The following is a 24,638-nucleotide window of genomic DNA, read 5'->3' on the forward strand; positions in this document are numbered from 1 at the left end:
CTAAAAAGGCCAAAAGACTAATCCAGTAATGGTGAGAATCTTAGCACTTGTACTGGGGGTCTCTATCAATTTTTTTTTTCTTTTACAAAAACGAGGAACAAGGGGTCTTTGGAGAAATGGCTTGATTCTGTGTCTGGAACAAGAAATATCCAAGAAGAATATGGAACAGCCTGACATACCGCCAAAAGATTAAAAAAAGAATATTAGGGTCATGTCAAAAGGACCTCGGAGCCAGTATGAATGGGCTCTCACTGACCAAAGATGGGGTACCTTGAGCAACAATGCCAATGAAATAAAACACATCAAATCTATGTAAACCCCTAATTTTGTAATGAAACTTAAAAAAAAAAACCTCCCTAATAGCTTTCGGTGAATGTGAGGAAAGTAACCTCTAATAAAATGCAAGAATGGTAGCCTATGTATCTCGTTGTACCAAATAATTGATGAAAAGTCCCTCTTTATTAAAGCATTCCAGACAATGAATGAAGAAGGATTCACGGGAAGAGATGACGACTATTTTGCAAACCCTCACCAGTAACCAAAGGGCCTAACAATTACAAAGAAAAAAATATCAGGAGACAACAGGGAAAATCTGAAAACTGGGCAGCTGAAAATATAAAGACATTATCATTCATTTTTTACAAGGGATAATTATATTATGATTTTATTGTGGGGGAAAAATGGTTCTTATCCTAAAGAGATACATAGTGTAATATTTAGGGATGGGATAAAGTGAAGTGTGTAAACTGCTTTAAGATAATCAAGTAGAGGGGGCAATAAACGAATGAAGCTTGACCTTGAGATGATCATTACTGAAGCCAGAGAGGAAGATGTGGTGTTCATTGCACTATTCTCTCTGCTTTTGCTTTCATTTCCAAAGAAGTGTGTGTAATGTTTGCAGCGAAAGCTGGAGAAATAGCGATCAGGTGTGGTCCTCAACTTGGAGTTTAGACCTGGAATTTAGGAGTGCGTAAAGTGACAGGGACATAAGCTTCTGATCAAGTACGAGGAAGCGTTTTTGAACTGAATTGTTCATTACGGCAAGAAAGGGCTGAGGAGAGCACACTGCTGATTAGTAAAAATATACAAAGTGGGTACTAAACATGAGCTGAGGGCTTACATTAAGTTATTTTTCAGACCCATTCCCATGTGGTGGTCTGTCAACTCTTTTTTCCGTATCTTAAAGACCACCTGATTCAGGGTACTAATTGCAAAAACATGCACAGCGTCGGTTTCCGTGTGCTTGTGTGTGTAGCATGCATGGATGTGAAGCAGGGGGCCTGGGATTCAGAGCACAGGCGTGGAAGAAAAATGAGAACAGGCCAATAAAACATTTCAGCGGGACAGGAATGATCTGAAAACAAATTTACGTAGTCCCGCTATGCTTAACTTACTGCTGCTGAGAGTCCCAGTGAATTTCTTTTAGTTCACTGAAAACTCAAAATGGTTTCTCTATCACTAGGTAACACACCCAAACATCAAGCTTTAAAACATCAATTTAACTAGGTTTGAGGAAACCATGCAAAGGGATCATTAAAAGAACACAGTCCTATGCTACCTGGGCGTAATTTTCTTTATGTCAGACATGCTAATTTAGTCTGGAGGAATCAGAACTCCCATCCCAATAGGTTTTTAAAAGGGTCCAGATTCGACTCAACATGAAATGAAAAAAGACAGACCAAAGGAAAAAAAACCCAAAACTTCCAAGTAGTCTTTAAGACTATTCTGTAAATCTTGTACTAAATATTTGAATAGACACCACCCATGCTTTTTTTTTCTGCCTTAGCATAAAGAAAGAAGTCTTTTGTCTTCTTAGTCAAGCAAAGAATAATCAAACGAATGCAATCTTTACTTTGTCCTAATCCTCTTCCATCACGAAGAGCGTCTTCACAGTATAACCCAATTTGGATTCTGACCTATGCAATTAAGTAATCAAATCCTCTTTCTGCATTTCTAGTTTCAGTCTACTTCTCTCACCATAATTTGGCTTCCTCTGTTGGGCAGAAAGCCTCTCAGCGTGTATTATTTGCATATCGGATTATCCACTGCTAGCCTCGAATCCCATCTCTGGGCTGAGCGAGTATACCAAGGATTTTTTTACACTTGAGAAACTGGAAAAATCACATTGATGTGCATGTGCGTTCTATTTGAAGACGGTTAGGACTTCCTCTTCCCCAGGCAGCTTGGGTGTTTTGATTCTTCCCATCACTGCAATGCTAAAAATGATTTCTTTGACTCTACTCACTTCCAGCCAAGTTCACTGCTAACCAGAATCAAGGAAAAATAGCATTCCAGATGCCTCAGATAATTGTAGCTTTGAATTCTCAACACAGGACATTTGAAGGCATCATCATCTCGTAGAGTGAGCCAACTCTGTTCCGTGAATTTGGAAAATTTCAGCGGAAGCCTCAGCAACTGACCCTCTCCTCATTTTCGATCGACATTTCGTGAGTGCGTACAGAGGAAATCCTACTTACTGGCAGAGAGATGGTAACGTGAGCCAGGAGTGTGCTTTAATCACTGGAACTCGCCTTAACTCAGCGTGAAAAGTAAATGAGGAGGATTTCAGAGGAACCGTTTGATAAAAGAACTTGTCTTCAACACATTAAGGAGACAGCTACAGATTGAGTTTAGAGGTCCGTGCTATCTGTTCTCTAAGAGAACATGAGCTAGTCATTAAAGAAAAGGTTTGACTAAAATCTGGACAAACACAACTTTGTTTCTGTTAACAGACCCTCCTCCACCTTAGAGTGGGGCCCAAAGGACCAGACGACCCACGTATTTTTAGTCTTTGAAAGTAAAGCTGAAAAGATAAACTACCCAGATGGATTCAGTTCCATCTTGCTCAAAGAAATTCATAAAGATTATAATAATTTGAACCTAGCAAGAATAAATAATATCTGAAGTGATTTTTTTTCAAGTGGGTCATCAATTACTGGGCTCTTCTAGGAGCATTTTGACTAGGTAATTATAGCTTAATTTAATATTCCTCACATACTGACTTCCATCACAAGCATCGTGGGGGACCGTGAAATCCTATGAAATCATCAGAACCATCATGATAATAAGTAAGTTCCAAATAGGCTTCTGCTATGGCACCATCAGCAGAATACCATCAATTGATTAAGCAAAGTAAAATCACTCAAACTTCTACCCATAAATGCTTACTTGCTCTTCATTAAAGAAGGCACTGGGGTCGACTTCCTTACTATTACATCCTTGGTGTCTGAAACACTGTTAAGTGCTGGGAAAAAAGCAAATCTCTGCTAAACATGAATGAATGAATGAATGAATGAATGAACGACCAAATGCCTAACAAGCTGACTCAGCTGGCTTTTCCAGTCTGTAAAACAAATATGGACAATACTTGGGATTTAGTTTGCTTTTATTTTTTTTTTGGGGGGGGAGGAACCACTTATATTTTTCCTCAGCGTTAACTTGTTTCGAGAACACAACATTTTAATAAAGCTGGAGCCATTACTCCAACCCAGCCATGTTTGTGTTTAGCCCCCATAAATACCCTTGGCTGACATCTGCAAACTTGGAGTTGGGCAAAGTCCTACCATTCCTTCATCAAAATGGTGCACTGTGCCTAAGCGCTACGCGAACAATCCAGTCTATGCTAAATATCTTCCGAGAGTAGGGAATTTGGGTACACGGTAGGCACTGGGTATCTATACAACCATCCCCAATAAAACCCCAGAGCACCGAGTCCCTAATGAGTTTCCTTGGTAGGCAACGTCTCACACATGTTGTCACGAGTCACTGCTGGAGGTATTAAGTGCTTTCTGTATGACTCCACGGACATAAGTCTCTTGGATGTTTAAGCTTCATTTCCTTTGGACTTTGCTCCATGTGGCATTTCTTTTTGCTGATTCTGTGTTGTATCCTTTCACTGCAATCAATTATAGCCCCGAGTGTGACTATATGCTGAATCATGTGAGTCTTTCTCATGAATCACCAAACCTGGGGTGGTCTTGGGGACCCCCAACACAGGAGACATAGTGAATCTGAAGCAGTAATGAAACAAAAGCATGGTACGTTAACGGTGGGGAGCTCGCGGGATAGGGCTGAGCTGGAGACTAAGACACAGGCCCATCAGTGGTGTGTGGTCTCCTCTGCCCCAGTATCCAGTTGAATTTGCCATCTGGAGCTAGAGGGCGTTACGCAGGAATGAACTTACGAAAATGTATCTAGTCCAGATTTCTCATTTTTTCACATGGGCTACGGTTGATCTAAAACACCTTTCTACGGGACACAGAGGTAGTTCAAAGTCAATACTAGAACACCAAAATCATGTCTAAGGCCCTCCTCGTTCCTTCCAAGCCATCATTTGTTGCTTGGCCGGAGTCTGCCCTTCCCCAGAAGACCTCCTGTTTGCTTCAAGATGTGCCACATGCTTGCAGATTTGCACCATGTTGCATTTTCAATTAAACCAGCTAAATGGGGTGTTTTAAAAGGATGGTTTCCAAGCTGCCAGGACAATCATGCCACAAACTCCACCAGATTTTATTAGAGTCAAATGACAGTATAAATCATTGGGAAAATGTGTGCCAACCACAGAAACAGCAATGTCTCAAATTCTGGGAGTACTGACCACCATCCAGTTGGCTGAGAAAGGACCATGTGGCTTCAAATCATTTTTCACAATTACTATCCTAGCTAGTTCATCGTTTTTGGCAGATACACCCCGCATGCAGAGTTGAACTCAGCTAATTTTCCCTCTGCTGATCGACAAATATAATTTTTTCCCCTCAGAAAAGCCACCCAGAGAGCTTTCATGAAATCTTGAGGTAGTACATCAAAAAAAGTGAGCCCATTTATGAGAGCCTGGCCTGAAAAATGCATATTAAATAGGCCACCCTATATGCATCACAGAAATTTCCACTGTACTAACTACGATGACAAATTCGGAGTATCAGTCATACGAACTACTAGCGTCTGACAATCAAATAGCAGGATTTCATAAGCCCTCTTTACTTTTCTCTTTTCAACTGTGCTTGCCTTCTCTACAGCAAGAGGGGAAAAAAATTAAGTTATTAACTACGGGCTTGTCCGAAATCATTACTAGTACTTTTTTCTTTCAAAGTATATTTTTAGTTCTTAACAGTCAGATAAGAGATATTATACAATGCTACATCAATTTCTTTTAAAAAAAAAAAAGATTTACATGACTAAAGGAATAAAAGGAATGAAACCTTTTCTATCAAACTTAGGTTTTCACCCAACTTTCATTTCCACGTGGTCTTCTTGGGACTGTTCGTCAATAGCCCAAGTGTCAAATTCCATCCACGGATGTGTGTTTTATGATGATTTCAAAAATCGTTAAGCTCCTGCACACTGAAGACCCCTCCCACAAAGAGAGGTATCTATCAACAAAGGAGCCTCCCCCCTGCATTTCGAATTCAGCATCTGTGTTAACTCTGTAGGGAGGGAGGATGCTGTAAGGACACAGCCCACAAGGGGCTTCAACTGTATCCTGTACTATTCCTTCATCTGGGGGCGGGTGGACAGGTGTTTGTGGTATTCTTAAAAGTATCTCTATACCTGAAATATTTTACAATAACGTAAAAAATATTTAACCCCCTGAATTTGTTCGATTGGCCTTTCCAGACCCTTGAGAGGCACCTTACTCAGCTTCTCTGTCTCTAGACTCAGGCTGAATTTTCTTTAGTAGGGTCAGTGTATCCATTATACCAGATGGGTACATGAAAACCATTTCTAGCATACGGAATTCCCATAAACTTGGCCAAATCTTTGTGACCGTTCCTGTCAGATAACCTCGGTTTGTGGAGCATCTTGACAGAATATACGAGCCAAGCCTATTTTCAATCAGTGTAAGTAAAGTAAAAATATCTTTTGTATTAAAGCTGCCAGCTTCCCAAATAGAAAATGTGGTAACCAAAAGGTAGAAGATCAAGAAAAACAAGTTAAATGGATCACGCGTGGTTTAAAATGTCCCCTAAGTTTCAAAATCCCTTCTTACCCCAGCCGATCGTGGGAAAATGGAAGCTGGCTGTATTCATATAAACCTCTCGTTTGCGAGAGGGGAAAGCAAAGAGGTCTCAGAAGGGTCCTGGGACCCTAACATCAGCACAGATTGGGATCCTATTAGAAATCAATGCAAATTCCCAGATCTTGGCTGGGGGCTGCGGGAGGTGTAGACAGGAATTCTACAGCGTGATTCTGACACCAGCTAGTTTGAGAACCATGGGCATCAAGGTTGGAAGTCCAGCCTCTGGGCTCAGAGCGACTGGGTTTAAATCCCAGGGCTTGACCCTGATACACAGTGAGACTTTGGACAAGTTCCTTAATCCATCTATTCTTTAAGTTCCTCGTCTGTAAAATGAAGATAATAATAGGTCCTAAGTCACAGGGAAACTGGCATGAAAATAATACATGTGAAAGTTCAGCAGCGTGCTTCCCATATAGTAAGCACTCAAACATGAGCAATTATTTTCCCTACCATGGAGATTGTCAAAGACTTGCTTTTGTTTCAGATTACTCAACTGTTCATTTGATTAGCGTTTATTGAGCATTTATTACCTACTGGACTCAGGCAATGAGTGACACAGGATTCCCACCTCGATGGCGCACTTCTCAGTCCAGTCCTGACTGCATATTAGAATCACCCAGTGAGTGCTGATAAAATCCTCCCCACCCCCCACTCAAGCCACACTCCTCAAAACATAAAGAATCTCTAATGGGGGCCCCAAGCTTGGATAGGTTTTTATTTTTATTTTTTTAATTGTTTGTTTACTTATTTTTCAGAGAGAGATAGAAAGACAGAGCCCAAGTGGGGAGGGGCAGAAAGAGAGGGAGACACAGAATCTGAAGGAGGCTGCAGGCTCCGAGCTGTAAGCACAGAGCCCCATGCGGGGCTTCAACTCATGAACTGTGAGATTCTGACCTGAGCTGAAATTGGACACTCAGACGACTGAACCCCCCCAGGCGCCCCTTGGATAGGTTTTCTAAAAGCCACTCAGGGGCTTTCAGTTTCTTCCAATGGAAGAAACAGGCCTGCAAGCGGGAATTACAGCCTAAAACCCAAGAGCAGAGGCTAGATGTATGTACACGCTCCCAGAGAAACTCCTAGAAGGAACCCTTTGTCCGGCAAACTTTCATTGGTGCTTATACATTCCCGTACTGCTTGACTGATCTTCTTAGGAAGCGCGAATCATGTTTCCCTCAATCCCCAGTGCCCGCCGCCTTGGCCCAGCGAAGAGCAGGTACAGGAGACGTCTGTCCACACAACAAGAAGGGAGTGCTGTTTTGAGGATTGCACCCTCCCCACTCCTGGAAGCCTGAGCACAGTGTTTCACAACAGAGGAGTAATTACACGGCCGTCATCTCCGTAACCAGCTCCTGTAGATGTAGAATTCCCCGGATATACTGCCCAAGCTTCCAGGCTAGACATAATGGTTTCACAACCAGTTTCCAAGGGGAGGAGCTACACGGGCAAAGCTTCTAAATTAATTAAAAGAGACAGTCAGGCACACTTCACGCCATTCTTTAATCTCCACTCTCCTGTGATAAATATAGAATGACAGGCCGGGGCCCAGGCTAACGAGCCAAAGGCAGGACCCTATGGAGGCTCGCCAAGCAGCCCTCAGAAACACTCCAGCAGGGCCCAGGGTTCAGAGAGAGGAAGAAGGAAATCAGCACCTTGCCTCAACCGGGTCACCGGGTCACCGATGTGTCACCAGAAGGCTCTGAAAAGCATGCACTGAACATGTGATTCCCCTCCCCCTTCCTTGACTAGCAGCGGTTTAAATAACAGACAAAAGGAAATAGCATGTATTTCTGTTTCACAGCAATTAAAAAGTCAGAGAATAATAACAGTAAAGATTTATTAAGGGTTTTCTAGGGTCAGAAAAGGCATTGCGCTAAAGGCTTCTCATGCAGTACTTCATTTAATTGTGGCAACCAGCTTCCCAAATGATCCTCGCCTCCTAGCATGTACATGCTCACCATACAGTCCTCTCACACGCGAAACCAGAGCTGGCACATGTGACCGACAGAAAACTCCAGAAGAAATGGTCTGTGACTTCAGAGTTTAGATGATAAAAGACATCACGACTGCTGACATGATTTCCTGGATTATCTGCCCTGGGGGAAGCCAGCACCATCACGAGTCGACACTCAAGAAGTCCTCACCACAGGAAGAGGCCAATAACGAGGCCACTTGCAATTGAATCTTCCAGCTCTAGCCAAGACTCCAAGTCATCCAACTGAAGTCCCAGACACCACAGAAAGAAAAGTCATCACTGTCGGGGCCTGTCTGAAGGCCTGATCCACAGAACCCATGAGCTGACTGTTTGAAAAATTAAGTTCTGTGATTTGTTATGCAGCAATAGCTAACTCATACAGAAGAACCAGATACTTTTATGTTATGGTTGAGGAGAGTTAGAGGTAACTCACGGGTACAGAAAGTGAAGCAATGGGGGTCTGCACCGAGGCTGGCAGATCTGAAGTTCTAGCTCTCATTCTGTCATGTTACTCCAGACAGATAAAGGTACGTAACCTCTTTCCCATCCCTTTTGTTAAGGGAAAAGGAACTATTTAATAGGAAGCTTTGAAACTCGTTCATCTTCCAAGGCACCCACCATTCTGTCTTGAATTTTAGTCATTTCTCTATGGATAGAGGTTCCTGGAGTAGCATCTTAGTGCTTGTAAATAGCAGAAGAGTAGGGTCAGGATACGGGGTCAGTCCTGCAGACTCTTATCAACCTGCCTGGTTTGACAGCGTTGCTCTACCGCGTTCAGGCTGGGTGATTTTAATGTTTATTTATTTTTCGAGAGAAACAAAGACTGACCACGAGCAGGGGAGGGGCAGAGAGAGAGGGAGACACAGAATCCAAAGCAGGTTTCAGGCTCTGAGCTATCAGCACAGAGCCGGACGTGGGGCTCAAACCCATGGACCACAAGATTACGACCCGAGCCAAGGTAAGATGCTCAACTGACTGAGCCCTCCAGGTGCCCCAGGCTGGGTGATTTGAGACAAGCTGTCTAAATTCAGGAGCCACAGAAGATTCCTCGCTCTTAAAACAGGGCCAATATTCACACACACACACGCGCGCGCGCGCACACACACATTTGTTCACACAACCTTACAAAGTATTTCACACATTGCCTGCCACACAGTAAGTGCTCCATAAAGTGTTACATCTTTGAATTATCAAACACAACCAACATTTAAATGCGCACACAAAAGCTCTTCCCTCAACCTCTCCTCATGTGAAAAGGGAATTTCCAAAGAAAGAGCAATGCTTCTTGGGGATGAAGAGATCTTGCTCTGTAGGTACTGAAGCCTTGGAGTCCCCAGGCTGGCCAAGGTGCTAATGCCTTCCCAGGTGCCTCACTCTTCCTTGGTCCTGGAGCTAACAAGATGTCAAGTGTCCCTGTGTCCCTTCAGATGATTTCTACTCAGATGTTGTTTCTTTTTTTATTTTTAATTTTTTTTAATGTTTTATTTATTTCTGAGAGAGAGAGAGAAAGACAGTGTGAGCAGGGCAGGGTCAGAGAGAGGTGAGGGAGACACAGAATCTGAAACAGGGTCCAGGCTCTGAGCTGGCTGTCAGCACAGCCTGAGGCGGGGCTCGAACCCAGAGATCATGAGCTGAGCCGAAGTTGGACACTTAACCGACTGAGCTACCAGGTGCCCCTCAAATGCTGTTTCGAGTCCAACCTCCCTTTGAACTTAGCGTTAGGGTTCCTTTTTTTTTTTTTTTTTTTTTTTCTTTTCTGCCTGAAAGAGTTTCTATGTAAAATTCTCTCTGGGGTTCCAAAACACTTCTGCCACCCTCCACTTCTGGGTGAGATGGAGAGAAACGAAATTGGGAGAAAAGCCAGCCACTTTCGCCCATCTCAAAATAAGCACAAATTCCTGGCATTGCGAGGTGCTAGGAGGCCAGGTCTTCCGGGGGGTAGAAGTGACCCCCACCCCTATCCCAGCGTAACAAGAGTACAATTAAAATATTGACAGCAACGAAATCCAGTGCCAAGGGAAAGGTACCATGCGCTGTAGAGACAGAGGGCCCAGGAGAGCGGAGGAAGGAAAGAGGGGACAGATGAGGACAAGGGGGACTGGGAGCAGTCACCTAAGGCGTGGCCCCTGAAGAAGGGGTGAGTCCCCACATAAGTCCATGGCAAAGGGCAGGAAGAGCAGCTGCATGGAAAGCATGAAAGGCACGGAGGCAGGAAAGCATGAGACAGCCCGCAAAACGCTATGGGTTTGCAGAGAAGCAGGGACAGGACTGCAAAAAAAAATAAAATAAAATAAAGGAGATTAAAGGAAATACCCTTGTAATAACCAGCAATGACGACTTTCAAAAAAATAGCAAAGTAAAGGTCTCTTTGTAGATTATAGAGCAAATTGGGGACATGGGGATTTCACGAGTAAGACTAAGTCACGGATTTCTCAGTGATCACAAACCTAAAACCCTAAGACTAGGGAAACAGATATTTTTTTTTTTTTACAGTTAATTTATTTATTTTGAGAGAAAGAGAGCACGGGAGCGTGCATGCGTGTGAGCAGGGGAGGGGCAGAGTGTGGGAGAGAGAGACCCCCAAGCAGGCTCCGTGCTGTCAGTGCAGAGCCCAATGCGGGACTCCAACCCATGAACTGTGAGATCTTGACCTGAGCCAAAATCAAAGAGTCGGGTACTTAACTGACTGAGCCACCCAGGCGCCCCATTGAGAAATAAATATATTTCCAAAGGAGGCAATGTCAAGTGAACAGGTGCACGGCTCTTCTCAACACTCACGTAAATTTCCCTCTCTGAACCACTGAACTAGCTACAAATCACATACTTTCCAGCCAGTGTTTCCCCTAGTTTAAAAAATGATTTTCCCTCGCATTTAAAAACTATTACCTAAAGTGAGCAAGCACATATCAGAGGACTTAAGCCAGGAATCTGTCACTTACCAGCGGGGTCATTTCAAGGATTTCCAAGAGCCATTATCCATTACCCAGACTGGTTTCAAGGTGGAGGAAACACGTATCAGAGACAAACACGATCCCTGATGGGTCTGAGGGGGTCTGTCTGCTCCTCAGTGTAGTTTTCTATCCCCTGGCCCAGATTCAGAAAGCTACACAGAGTAAGCTCTCAAGCCGAAATCCTGCGAATGCAAACTCCCTTCTTTTTTTGCCTTAGAACCAAAGAGCTAAGTTCCAACAAAGATCCAGAAAACATCACAAGCTGTCAAGAAAACTCATGTGGTGGGTCTCCTGAGACGGCAAAAGCATCCCTGGCCACTGCCTCCGTGTATCCCCAGACCCCACAGAAGTCCCCCGTACCACACGGCCCCGGGCCAGGCTTCCTCACCATATACCACATGCTCGGCCACTTGGGATCGTTGAAGTAAGTAGGCTGCGCACGGCTGAAGTCATAATCCCTCTTGGTCCGTCTTTTTACCACTTGCTGTTGGATCCACTCCACCTGCCAAGAAGAAGGGCATTTGGTGAGCGCTCAAGATCCACCATGGTTAGCGCGGCATCGGCGACAGTCTGAAGCGTTTCCCATCCTGAGCCAACTCGGGTCAAGTCACACGCTTCGTGCCGCCAACGAGAGCCCCTGCTCTCAGATTCTCTAAAAACCTAGTTCTCCTTTATTTATTTGTTTGTTTATTTAAATACTTATTCATTTTTGAGAGAGAAAGAGAGACAGAGCAGGAGCAGGGGAGGGGCTGGGAGAGAGGGAGACACAGAATCGAAAAGAGGCTCCAGCCTCTGAGCTGCCAGCACAGATTCCCACGGGGGCTCAAACCCATGAACCATGAGATCATGACCTGAGCCGAAATCTGACACTCAACCAACTGAGCCACCCTGGTCTTTAATGACAGGTCATCCCCACCTCTCGACAACATGCTAACTTTCCGGCTTCTTCAGAAAGTGTATTTTACTCACAATTCTTTTTTGCAAATTGACAGTGTTCATTTTTTAAGCTCCTTATTTTTTCATCTTCCCCTTAAACTTGGGGTCAGCAAACGTTTTCTATAAAGGTCCAGATAATAAGTATCTTGGGCTTTGCAGGCCATCGATCTCTGTTGCGACCACTTCTTCTGATCTTGTGCACACAGACAGACAGAAATGAAGGGGTGTGACCATGCCAGTAAACTTTGCATAGAAAAACAGTGGCAGACTGGATTTGGCCCACGGGCCACAGTTTATGACCCCTGACTTACATGACACATCAAATGTTTTTGATGCTCTGGGGTTGCACAGCAAATTTTAAAATTATCCTGGGATCAAATGCTCTAGGATCACAATTTTTTTTTTTTTTTTTTTTTTAAACACATGGCTCCCTACAACATAGCGGAGTAGAAACAGCAATATTCAGGGAATCAGAAAACCACAGCCCTAAACCGGTCTCTGGCACACAATTGGAGAAATCGTTCAATTTCCTGAGCCAGGGAGGCTCCGTGCCAGCTCAAATCCAAACCCACCACACTTGAGAAACTCTTAAATATTTAGCCACAACGTTTGCTTCAACAAAGTGACTGAGAACTTTTGAGTTTACTGCAGAATGATAACCTAAATGGTAGAACTACATATGGGGGTATTTTTTTTTTTAATGTTTAGTTTTGGAGCGCCAGAGAGAGACAGAGAGACAGAGTGCGAGTGGGGGAGGGGCAGAAACAGGAGACACAGAATCCGAAGGCAGGCTCCAGGCTCTGAGCTGTCAGCACGGAGACCAACGTGGGGCCTGAACCCACGAACCACGAGATCATAATCTGAGCTCAAGTCAGATGCTGAACCGACTGAGTCACCCACACGCCCCATGGGGGTGTTATTTAAAACAGGTCATCATTATGGCAACATAAAAATACACAATTTCCCTTTTGAACGGTGCATCTCAAAGGTGGTATCAGCCCTGGTGGCATTCTACGATTTGTTCCTAAATTCTCCTTTGTTTGCTCTCTCCTGGCCATAGCTAATTGAGCCACAATACTCTAAAATGTTCTGTGCGGCCCTTTATCCCTACTCTTCACAAAGGGATTAAAAATTGAGGGGAGGGAGGCTTTGTGATTCCATTTGCACCCATGCAGTAAAGATTTCAAAACCACTTTTGCCTACTTGATTAAAGATCTCTGGAGGAGAAGAGACTCTAAGGAACCGACTCATAAGCTCAAAGTGCATGGCTGTAAATAAGGTATGGAGGCCAAAAGCCAAACTAATAAATTTCTATGATTCTCACACTGAGAAAATACATTCAACAAGACTATTGGTACGGAAGAAGAATATGAATGGCGAATTCCTAGTTATAGCACTAACGAGGCAAACAGAATTATGCAGCCTCCTAAATAAACACAAAACCCATTTATATGAGGAGGATCCCAGATAAGCATCACACGTGCACCTTCTCAGACAGGTAATTCAGGCACAATTATGAGTCCAGAAAAAATGCTGATAAATGAAAAATAATATTCTATGAAAGGAAAGGTTTTTCTGCTCCTGTTTCAATGAATGTAGACTAAGGGACACCCTGGCACTGGAACATTCTACACCAGCTCCCCCCCACCCCCACACCCCCGACATCATACCTGTGCACACCGGACAGAAGAGGTCATGTGTATTTCTTTAAACTACTTGACAACAGTGCTCGGGGCCACTAACAGATATCTTGTTTTTTCCTGGACTCAAGAGACTGCTCTTCAGAAATCACATCGAAACTAATGTGGCATTAAAAATGCCTGTACATTTTTTTTTTTTTTTACTGAAGAGGGTAATTTTTAAGCGGCTGGATTTCTAAAAATAGAGGGCAAAAAATCAATTTCTTTCTCAATCGGAGCGGAGCAGTAAGCATGGGAGTGAGTGCACTTTTTGTATTTCCAGGAAACATTTTAATCTCTTCATTTCAAACAATCTTTCTAAGGAATGAGTCTCATTCACCCACTTGTTCATTCAAAAAGCATTAAGTGTCTCTTCTGCACCAGACGCTGTGCGGGGAATATAAAGATGAGTAAAAATAGTCTTTGGCTTTGAAGGGCTTACATTTTCCCAAGAAAGAGTTAGCAAGGATTCCACAATTTTCCACTTCATAAAAATGTAGTGATCTCCATGAATGACATCTCGCACTCTATTAATGAGTGAACATTTTGATTATGCAAATTAGATCTGCAATCCGTATTATTACTGTCCGGCTCCTGTCGGAGCGAGACTAGCCTGGTACACATTCGCACGCTGGGTGAAAGGCGGCGGCAGATCAGTTTAGACGGAACTCTGTCCAAACTAATCCTCTGTTGGCAGTGGCCTTTCCTACCAGAACCTTCATAAATTCTGAATTGCCGCCTGTAGGTGTCCATAAACCAGAAAGTGTCACATATCCCAGGGTGGTCACAAATAGACTGCTGAAGATGAGAACGAGTCTCTTCGGGAGCAGGGGTGTTTCATTGTTTCTACGACAACACCGTAAGTGTGCACTTCCCCTAAACGCACACACAAACACAGACAGACAAGTGTGGAAGAAGTATGCGTGGAAACCAAGTGCCAGCCATTTTCCTAGATGAACTGCAGTTACTAAAATAGAACAGCATATCGTACCAAATAGCATCTCTTCTGTAATTTTACCAAACAAAAGTGCTTAGTTATAGGGCTTGGTGGCTGGAAGGTGGCACAGTAAGTTGGCATCTAGATGTGACTGTAAGTCACTCTGTCTGATCACAGGGCTGAAAAGCTTGAGAAAAGTACAGTGGAGATTTTTTTAGCGTCAGATACCATGTATTTTGTCTTGGTATCTAGGAGTGTGGGTATATAGCCCTACATTTTTTGGAAAGTGGGGAAAGTACCTCTTGGATCGGAAGATTTCTATGACTGGAAAGACTGTATTTATATTTTTAAGCCATTATCCATATGTCTGTCCGTGAGCCCTTTAAGAAACAGCTCAGAGGTAATGCATTATACAGACTTCATGTTTTGCCAAGGAGCCCCAATGCGCAGAAAAGATACTTGGAAATTCATTTTCATAAACTATGGTCAGCCCAGGAAACGAGGGAAACCATGTGCTTTCCCTCACTGGTTGAACTTCTGCAAATTCTATTTCTTGTACAGAGGAACTACATTTCATCCAGACTGTAAAAACCATAGGACCTTTGAAATATCAGCGTATCCTCCATTAACGTCAACATATGCATGCTCCAGGTGTTAAGGACAGTTTCTTCCTCTACCCACAGAGCTCCTCTCCCTATATGGTCCAAGTGCACGCTAGGCATCTCCCACTTCAGCATCTCTGTCTAAGGATGTTCTCTTTCATCAGATTTTACTTGTCAGGCAAAGCATGTTAGGTGACAATTCTGGGAAACCCCTCCACCCAACATCTTGGACGGACTCTGATCTCCTTAGTTTAAAATTCAACACTTTCTGAACTAGGATAAAAAAGAAGTTATAGGAATGTACATGACGTAAGTTATTATAAAAATGTTAATGGAAAACAAATTCTAATCTCACAAGAAAGATAAATACCACACGGCATCACTTATATGCGGACTCTTAAAAAAAAAAAAAAAAAAAAAAGCCAAACTCATAGAGACGGTGGAAAAAATGGCTGCCAGAGGCTGACGGGTAAGGTAAAGAGGGGCAGGTTGGTAAAAGGGTACAAATACTCAACTGTAAGATGAACAGGGTCTTAGGATCTTATGTGTGACTGAAGACTGAATATCACATGGTAGTTGAGGACACTGTATCATATACCTGAAATTTGCTAAGAAAGAACTTAAATCTTCTTACCAAATATCATATGTATATGTATACACATATATGGTGATATATGTTAATTAACTAGATGGAGGGAATCCTCACATTTTACATATAAATGATCGTATAATCACTACAATGTACTTTTTTAATATATATGTAGTTTATTGTCAAGTTAGCTGACATACACTGTATATGACGTGCTCTGGTCTTGGGGGTAGAGTCCCATGATTCATCGCTTATATACAACCACAACGTACGCTTGAAATATCTTCCAATTTTATATGCTGATTATGCCTCAATAAAGCTGAAATTTTTAAAAAATGGGGTCACTTTAAAAATGTGTCTCAAAATGGGGAGGAATCAGCCCTCTAGATATTAAATATATTAAAATCCCTACATCTTCACCTATATATGATCATATATATATGATCACTACAAGGTACACTTCAAATATCTTACAGTGTTGAGGCACCTGGGTGGCTCAGTTGGTTAGGCGTCTGACTCTTGATCTCAGCTCAGGTCATGATCTCACAGTTCATGAGTTCAAATCGCACATCAGGCTCTGAGGTGACACCACAGAGCCGGCTTTAAGATCCTCTCTCTCCCACTCATGCACTCTCTCTCTCTCTGCCCCTCCCATGCTCACTCTCTCTCCCAAAATAAATAAATTAAAATAAATACCTTACAATTGTATATGTTCAATGAAGTTGAAATTTAAAAGAAAATTATGGTGTCACTTTTGGGGCGCCTGGGTGGCTTAGTCGGTTAAGCGTCCGACTTTCTCTTAGGTCATGATCTCGCGGTTCGTGGGTTCGAGCCCCGCGTCGGGCTCTGTGCTGACTGCCAGCTCAGAGCCTGGAGCCTGTTTCAGAGTCTGTATCTCCCTCTCTCTCTGACCCTCCCCTGCTCATACTGTCTCTCTCTCCTAGAAATAAATAAAAATATTAAAAAAAAGAAAAGAAAAGAAAATTATGGTGTCACTTTAAAAACGTGTTTCACAGAGGGGGAAGCCAGTCCTCTAGATATTAAAATATATTGGGGCGTCTGGGTGGCTCTGTCAGTGAAGTGACTGACCTCAGCTCACGACATGATTCATGGTTCGTGAGTTGGAGCCCTGCATCAGCTCTGCTGAAATGCTGAGCCTGTTTTAGATCCTTTTTCTGCCTCTCTCTCTGCCCCTCCCCTGCAAAAATAAACATTTAAAAATTACTTAATTATATTAAAACTGAGGATTAAAATATATACTGGTAGCAAATGTCTACAGATTTCCATGGAATGGAATGGAAAGTCAAGAAATCAACCCCAAATATCTAAGAATATTAGATAAGGGTGCCATTTTTTTTCTTAAGTAGTTTATTGTCAAGTTGGTTTCAATATAACAGCCAGTGCTCATCCCCACAAGTGCCATCCTCCATGCCCATCGCCCACTTTCCCCTCCCTCCCACCCCCATCAGTCCTCAGTTTGTTCTCAGCATTCAAGAGTCTCTCATGGTTTGCCTCCCACCCTCTCCCCCACTATTTTTCCCCTTCTCCCCCATGGTCCTCGGTTAGCTTCCTCCTAATCCTCCTATACGTGCAAACATATGGTATCTGTCCTTCTCTGCCTGACTTATTTCGCTCAGCATAACACCCTCAAGGTCCATCCATGTTGCTACACATGGCCAGATTTCATTGTTTCTCATTGCCATGTAGTATTTCATCGTATAGATAAACCACATCTTCTTGATCCATTCATCCGTTGATGGACACTTAGGCTCTTTCCATGTTTTGGCTATTGTTGAGAGTGCTATGAACATTGGGGTACATGTGTCGGTAAGGGTGCCATTCTAGATTACGTGGGGGAAAACCAGATTACTTCCTAAGTGAAATCATTCTGACATCTTACATCAGGATAATTTCCATTGAATGATATTAACCGTAAAAGTAAACAAATACAACCATAAAAGGATCCTGAGAAATACAGATTTAAAAAAATAATCTTGAGCAGAAGATGCTTGTCTAAGTATCAAAAGGGGGATTCAGAAAAGGTGATACATTTAACACTGTAAAATATAAATTTGGCACAACAAACAACAACAAGAAAATAAAAACAAAAACAAAAACCTTCAAAAGCAAGGCAGATGACAAACAGGGAGTTTTCATCTCCTACCACGGACAAAAGGCTATTTCCCTAATATACAAGAAGTTTCTCCAATCAGTAAGAGAAAAATTCAGTAGGAAAACAGGTAAAGGAGAGGAGTACAGTAATCCCTGAAAAGATAAACCAAGTTTTTAACCATATAAAAATATGCCTAACCTCATGCAGATAAAAACAAAAGTAAATGAAACTGACACCAAGATACCACTTTTTCACCTTTCAGATATAAATATGTAAAAATTGGTCACATCCTCCTAGTGAGGTCATGATACACCAATCATGTCCTATCACGATGATGGGAATATAAACCTGTCCAACTTGATGGAGCGTGTTTGGACCAGATCTACAAGAATTCAACAAGAAGTTAATTCTACTTTTAGGGATTTGTCCTACATCTTTATTTACACATGTAAAGATGCAAGGGTATATACCAAAGCACTGTGAATAATAACTGCAAACTATAAACAACCTGAATGGATACTGAGAGAGATTAATAAACAATGGAGTACCATGCAATCATAAAAGAGAATGTAACGGATTACATTATGTACTAACAGAGAACGATCTCCATGACACAACTTAAAGTGAAATGAAAGAGAGAAAGAGACAAAGAAAAAGAGAGAGAGAAGGAAAGATAGAAAGATAGGTAGAAAGACACAAAGACAGACAGAAAGTCAGACAGACAGAAAGTCAGACAGACAGAAAGTCAGACAGACAGAAAGTCAGACAGATAGAGAGAGAGATAGAAAGATGAAAGAAAGAAACAGAAAGAGAGAAAGAAAGGAGAAAGAACAGTGTATAAAGAGTACTACGATTTTTGCCTTTGTCTGAAGCGATTACAGGCAAAACCCTTTGCTAACACTGGTTGCTTCCTGAGATATAAATGCCTAGGATACAGGCGTTGGGGGAGACCTTTACTGAGTGTCCTTCAATACTTTGTTACCTTTGTGCTACAGGAACATGCACCTATACCAACATTTTAACATTTCTTTTAATTTAGGAGGTTCCATTGATTGATTACTATCACATAATCCAATGATTTCAAATGTGACTGGCCGCATAAATTCACAACACATATTTTTTTAGGAAATGAGAAAACAGTACACAAAAGGCATCTTAGGTGGCTTTCCATTATGTTTTAACATGGAAAGTATTGGGAAAAGGTGGATAAATAACAAATAGAAGTGATTTAGTAGAATGTGGAGAATTCAGTTAATAATGTTAGATTTGCCACCATGCACCTGTGTGACCTTGCAAAATCTTCATGGACACTTTTATGTGAAAAATGAGAGAAGACAGACAAAATATACCCTCTCATCTCCTTCTAGCTTTGAAATTTTATCTATATATTCTCTTCTCTGATTTGACTGGGAATAAAATGTTTGCACTACATGCCATAGAGGGGAATAGGTGCTCTAGTTGATAAATGATCTTAAGTCATCCCGTGAAGAAGCAGGATTAATATTTAGAAAGAAGTGTAGTAAATTCTATTATTCCTTTCATGATCTGAGGAAGCAGTTGCCAGGACAGAAAATATGTGGGATTCCGCATTTTGTATCCTTTCTTGGGTACCATCAACAAAATAGTGTGTGGGGGGGGGAGCCTGTAAAGAAATCTCCCCTCCTTTCTCTCCTCTGACACTGAAAACAAAAGAGTGCAGAGCTTTGAAATTTAAATATATATATATATTTAAATATATATATAAATATATATACATATACACACAAAATGTCACTTGAGTGCATCATGGCTACGTACCTGTTCATTGTGGAAAAGAAGGGTTGATGAAGACAATCTAGTGCTGACAAGCCACTCCCAGGCCCTAAAAACCAAAGCCAACATACCCCAAAACTTTTCTAGAAATCCAATGCAGAAAAGAGTTAATCAGTGAGTAAATCAAAGAATCTCATAAAAGTATGTGTTCAGCTGAGGGTATTCCGGTCTTTAAACTTTACTCCAGTTAGTAACTAAACCAGTCATTAGTGAGTTACTCAATACTGACATTGTTTTTGGAGTCACGCTTTAAAAAGAAAAAAAAGTCTGCTTATTTCAGATAGCTACTGGTGAACAAAATAAGCATTCTGTTTATCTGATGGAAGACTTCACCTGATGTGGTTGCGACAGGCACTTGGAATCCTCTTTAATGACGGCAAAGCATCAGAGGCTTCTAGTAAAGAATCATCTAGTCATGAACAGAAGGACTCATGCCGCTTCTGGGAGGTCACTGATAAGGAAATTGTGAAAGAAATACCTTATGTGCATTCAGAACGGTGTAATCGAAGACAACAGGCCAAAGTGAACAACTTTAACTGCTGAAACATTTTATAATTAGTTGGTTCTGTTGGAGCAAGCCAAACTCTTAGAAGTGTGTCACTGATTTGATCTCACGCTCTTTTGTTTGGTGAAAAATTCATGGTATTATCAGTCCAACTGCATTACTTACTTTCAGAGAATTAAAGTCCTATTTCTCCTCTTAAACTACTCCACTATTCTAACTTCTAAATGTTTAATTTCCTAACTTGCTCCCCGTTTTTATTTCTCCTCACTTCGGAGAAGACGATGTGTGAACAGGAAATACTAATAGTTACATCCAATTAAAGCAGTAAAATTTCCTCCCCGCGCTCAAGGGCCTATTGTTCATTTGTCTATCCAGTCTAAAAATATTATATAAAGTATCTACCATGAGGTAGGCGCTGTTCTAGATGCTGCAGAACGGCAGTGAACCAAATAACCAATTTCCCACCTCACCTTCAGGCAGTTTCCATTCTGATTGAAGATGGACCATAAACATGTAAATAAATAAAAGATTATATAACATTCTTTCATGGTGCAAAAAATAAATAAGGCAGTTTCCATTCTGATTAAAGATGGACCATACACATGTAAATAAATAAAAGATTATATAACATTCTTTCATTGTGCAAAAAATAAATAACATAAGGTAATGGAGATTTCGATGGAGGGGGCTATTCTAGGTAAGGTGGTCAAGAAAGGCCTCTTTAACAGATTTCTGAATAGTAAGGACACAGCCATATGAATGTCTCAGAAGAAAATACTACAGGCAACGTGAATCATTAATACAAAAATCCCTAGAATGACCAGATGTCTGTATTTTTGTCTACAGTTCGTCCATAGGCCACAGATGCCTATGGTAATCCCTCAGGGGCTAGCGGTGGGTATACCAGTACTACATTATGCCCTCCAATGGACAAAGAAAAAGACTCTCACAAGTCACGGAAGCAGATTCCCAGACATCTGGTCAACTAGTTCTGGGCTCCTCAGTGGCAAAAATATGATCTAGAAGAAAACACACATTCAAGGTGTCCCCAAGGCCCCACCAGTTTCTCAGCTAATGGGAACAAACGCAGCTGAAGAAAGGCTAAACAAGGCCCTCAGCAGGGGGCCCTCTTGCCTGTATCTAGGGGCAGTACCCTTGTGATGCTAGTCACTATAAACTTGTCCAGTAAGGTGCACTGATGCAGATTCTGACCTTTCGACTGTATGTCAAAGACCACACATTCAATGTAATCTAAACACCAGAGAAACAGTTAAATGATTTCTAGGATAGAAAGGTCCCAGGTACAAAGCATTCAAGCATTAGGGAAGGGTAGGAGCATAAAACTTGGAACCTATAGATCTTCAGAGATGGGATCCTTTTCCCCACCTCGCCAGTCTAAATCTTAGAAACAAAATCAGCATCTACAATTAATGTGGGTCAACACAGAAGAATTAAGGAATTGTTGACCCGGGTCGAGAACCTGGAACATTATGGCAGACACCAGAAGTCAATTCAGAACCTAAGAGGACCAAAGGCTAAATAAAGTCGATGGATCCCACAGTGCTAATGATACATTCTCCCAGTGACAAATTATATCGCCAACATTTTAACCATCAAGGACTAGTCCACAATCAAAGCACACAGCAGACCAAGTGCCATTTTAAGAGCCATCATGGGGGGAAAAATATGAAGATCAAGGAAATGACTGGAAACTAACTCAAAGATAAGAAAAGGTGAAAAACTGATAAGAAGAGAAAAAAAAAAACGTCAGGACATAGTCCTTTAAGGAAAGGTTATTTTTAAGCATTTAAAATTAAGGCTTTGCCCATCCTGGCCACTAGTAATAATACCCATTAGTAACGGTTTCTTCTGGACTTTTGTTGACAATGTTTTATCTTTGCTTTACCTTGTCTTTCTAGGAAAGCTAATTCTGGCAGATTTCAGGTTAATTTTCCCATTGATGTGTCACTCCCTAAACATTCTTAAAATCCCTTGATGGCAAGATACTGATTCCCTATTTGTCTCAAAGGTAACACATTCGTTTCTTGGGACAAGCTGAATTTGTCCTCTGGCGGGGGCAGGGAGGCGGGGGAAGTTTCCTATTCCTAGTCATGCCAAAATGTTTTCCAATGGGTAAAAAAGAATTCAATTTCTGTTAAAAAATTTTTTTAAGGTGTGTGTGTGTGTGTGTGCATGCACACATGTGCACAGAAACACCCAGCACATGGATTGGGGTTATTAAAACGAAAAGCTGGTCATGTGAATTCATTAGATTCCTTGGTGAACAGCAAGGTTATATCCAAAGAACGTTGCATATTCTAACTTGGATTTCAGGGGTTTTTTTTGTTTTTTTTTTTAGGACAATTAATTTAAGCAATGAGAGGAAATTTGCAAACAATTTTGATTGTTTCGAAGTTTGAAGAGGAAATAGAATTCTGAAGTATCTAAAATTAATCCTACATGTCTAAATGCCACCCAGGGTTAAAGTCACACTTTTGATTAAATGCAATCTTAATTCAGGGATTAAACTCAAACAGCACATAATTCCCTCCAGCTTCACTCTGGGATCAAGATTATCACTGCGCTAAAAATACAGTGGCATGACTTCATTCTATGTGTGTTTGTTTTTTGAATACTCTCCCTCTAAGCAATTCGGAAGCCATGGCAATGGAATAAAATCTATTCAACATGTAAAGCAAGTTACACCTCACTCTGCCCTTAACAGAACTGAAGTTTGAGACATCTGAAAGAACGCCAATCTGACTTTAAAACTAAGTGTTAATCACTCGATGGATTTTGGTTCTCTTTGACCAATCCGGCAATTCTGTGTATCAATCATTCAAAATATTCCCAGACCCGTATTTGCAAAAATTGGATGGCCCTGCATAGCAAGTGAATACAAAGACCAGCATTATTTTGTAGAGAGTGGAGAAATTGTTCAACTCAGCTGAGATTAATATAAAAAGAGGCAAACGCTGGCAAAGGAAAGGGAGTCATTCTCATTCTTTCTCCACGCAGAGGACATGGGGTGATCTGCTCAATCTCAAAAGTATGTCAGCATCTTGTGTCTTCATTCCATGGCTCACAAACAATGATCGTGAATGTTATATTCACATGGGGAGAGTAGGAGAAATACTCTCCCCTAGTGACTAATTCAGCTCCAGTGCACACACTGTCCTCTTCTCCTTGCTATTTAAATAACAACAGCATTTGCTTCTAAATTTCCCTGGACTCTACAGCTCCGATTTTGATCACAGTGAAAAAAATCTGAGCGGGTGGGAGGGGGAGTCCCTAACTTCAGAACTAGAGGCCCCAAAAGTTTTAATATCATCAAGTGAATTCTTTTTTCAATGCGAGGCATTCTCAATATTCCAGAAGCTTCTGACTTTTAACTTTTCTCTTTTACATCTCTTCATTGTCAAGATTTCAAATCTTAGAAATCAAGAAACTATCAGTTGGTATGTTGGTGAGCTCTAGTGATGAATGAAATGTAGGGAATGGATAAAAAGTCAGTGTCTTGGGCCACTTGGGTGGCTCAGTCAGTTAAGCGTCTGACTCTTCATTTTGGCTCAGGTCATGATCTCACAGTTCAGGAGATCAAGCCCCGACCTGGACTCTAAGCTGAGATTGGAGCCTGCTTGGTTTTCTCTCTCCCTCCCTCCCACTCTTTCTCCCTCTCTGCCCCTCCTCTGCTCATGCACATGTGCACACACTCTATTGTCTCTCTCAAAATAAATAAACTTAAAAAAAAAAAAAAAGTCCAGGTCTTTTCTTCCTCCTGTTGCTATGAGATAAATATGCAGTTTTAGAGGCAAATGCATGAAGTGTGCATAAGTTGCTCTACATTCTCTTGAGGTTAATCTAAATAGTTCATCTGAAAGGAGCTCAAAAATCCCTAAATGTACAAAGTCACCAGTGGGGAGAAGTCTGAATAAAGACCCCCCCCATGGTGGACCCCAAATAGCAGAGACACGTGAGAAAAGCCAATCTTCAGAATGGGTCTCTGACTTAGGTTTCTATTATATTCCTTTTTTTCTTTCCTTTTTTTTTTTTTCCCCCAGAACTTTAACCTTATACTTGGCAGGGAGGGCAGGGGTGTTTTGCAACAAAAACACTGGAATTGTGGCGGCTCTTAAACACCATCATCACCCTCTGAAATATTCAGCAAACAGCTACTTTGGTCAGGGTGGGGGAGAAGCATGCCTCCGCGCTTCAGGGAAAAATACTGTCCAAAAAATCCCGGGCCAAACGGGAAAAGGGGTTGGCATCTTCTCACCTCAATCCAGTTGCCTAAAGCAAACCAAATGTTTTCTCACTCCCAAGCGGTGTACCCTCACCTCAGAACCACTGACGAGGTGTCCAGCAAGGTGGAACTGGACCAAGCCCGCAGGTCAGGGCACATACAAGTCTGGGGCCGGGCCTGATGGATGAGAGCACTGGCTGGAGCAGCCGCCTGCCACCCGCTCCCAGCTCCTTGGTGGCCCACATGTCACAGCAGAGGAGTGCCAAGTCACTCAGCTGGGCCT

At 41.9% G+C, this 24,638-nt stretch overlaps 1 protein-coding gene across 1 annotated transcript in view; it reads right to left on the bottom strand.

Annotated features, from left to right (window-relative positions):
- Positions 1–2,120: 2,120 nt before the first annotated feature.
- The window catches only part of LOC120221846 (proprotein convertase subtilisin/kexin type 5-like), a 100,197-nt gene continuing 77,679 nt past the window's right edge, over positions 2,121–24,638 (bottom strand). The window contains exons 3-4 of the mRNA XM_039219462.1: positions 11,328–11,441; positions 2,121–2,216 (exon numbers count right to left, since the gene is read on the bottom strand). Of these exons, the coding sequence (XP_039075393.1) occupies positions 2,121–2,216; positions 11,328–11,441 (210 nt within the window). The remainder of the gene's footprint in view (positions 2,217–11,327; positions 11,442–24,638) is intronic.

This window comes from Hyaena hyaena, unplaced genomic scaffold, assembly GCF_003009895.1.
Source record: "Hyaena hyaena isolate Hyena2069 unplaced genomic scaffold, ASM300989v1 scaffold_819, whole genome shotgun sequence".
Classification (NCBI taxonomy): Eukaryota; Metazoa; Chordata; class Mammalia; order Carnivora; family Hyaenidae; genus Hyaena; species Hyaena hyaena.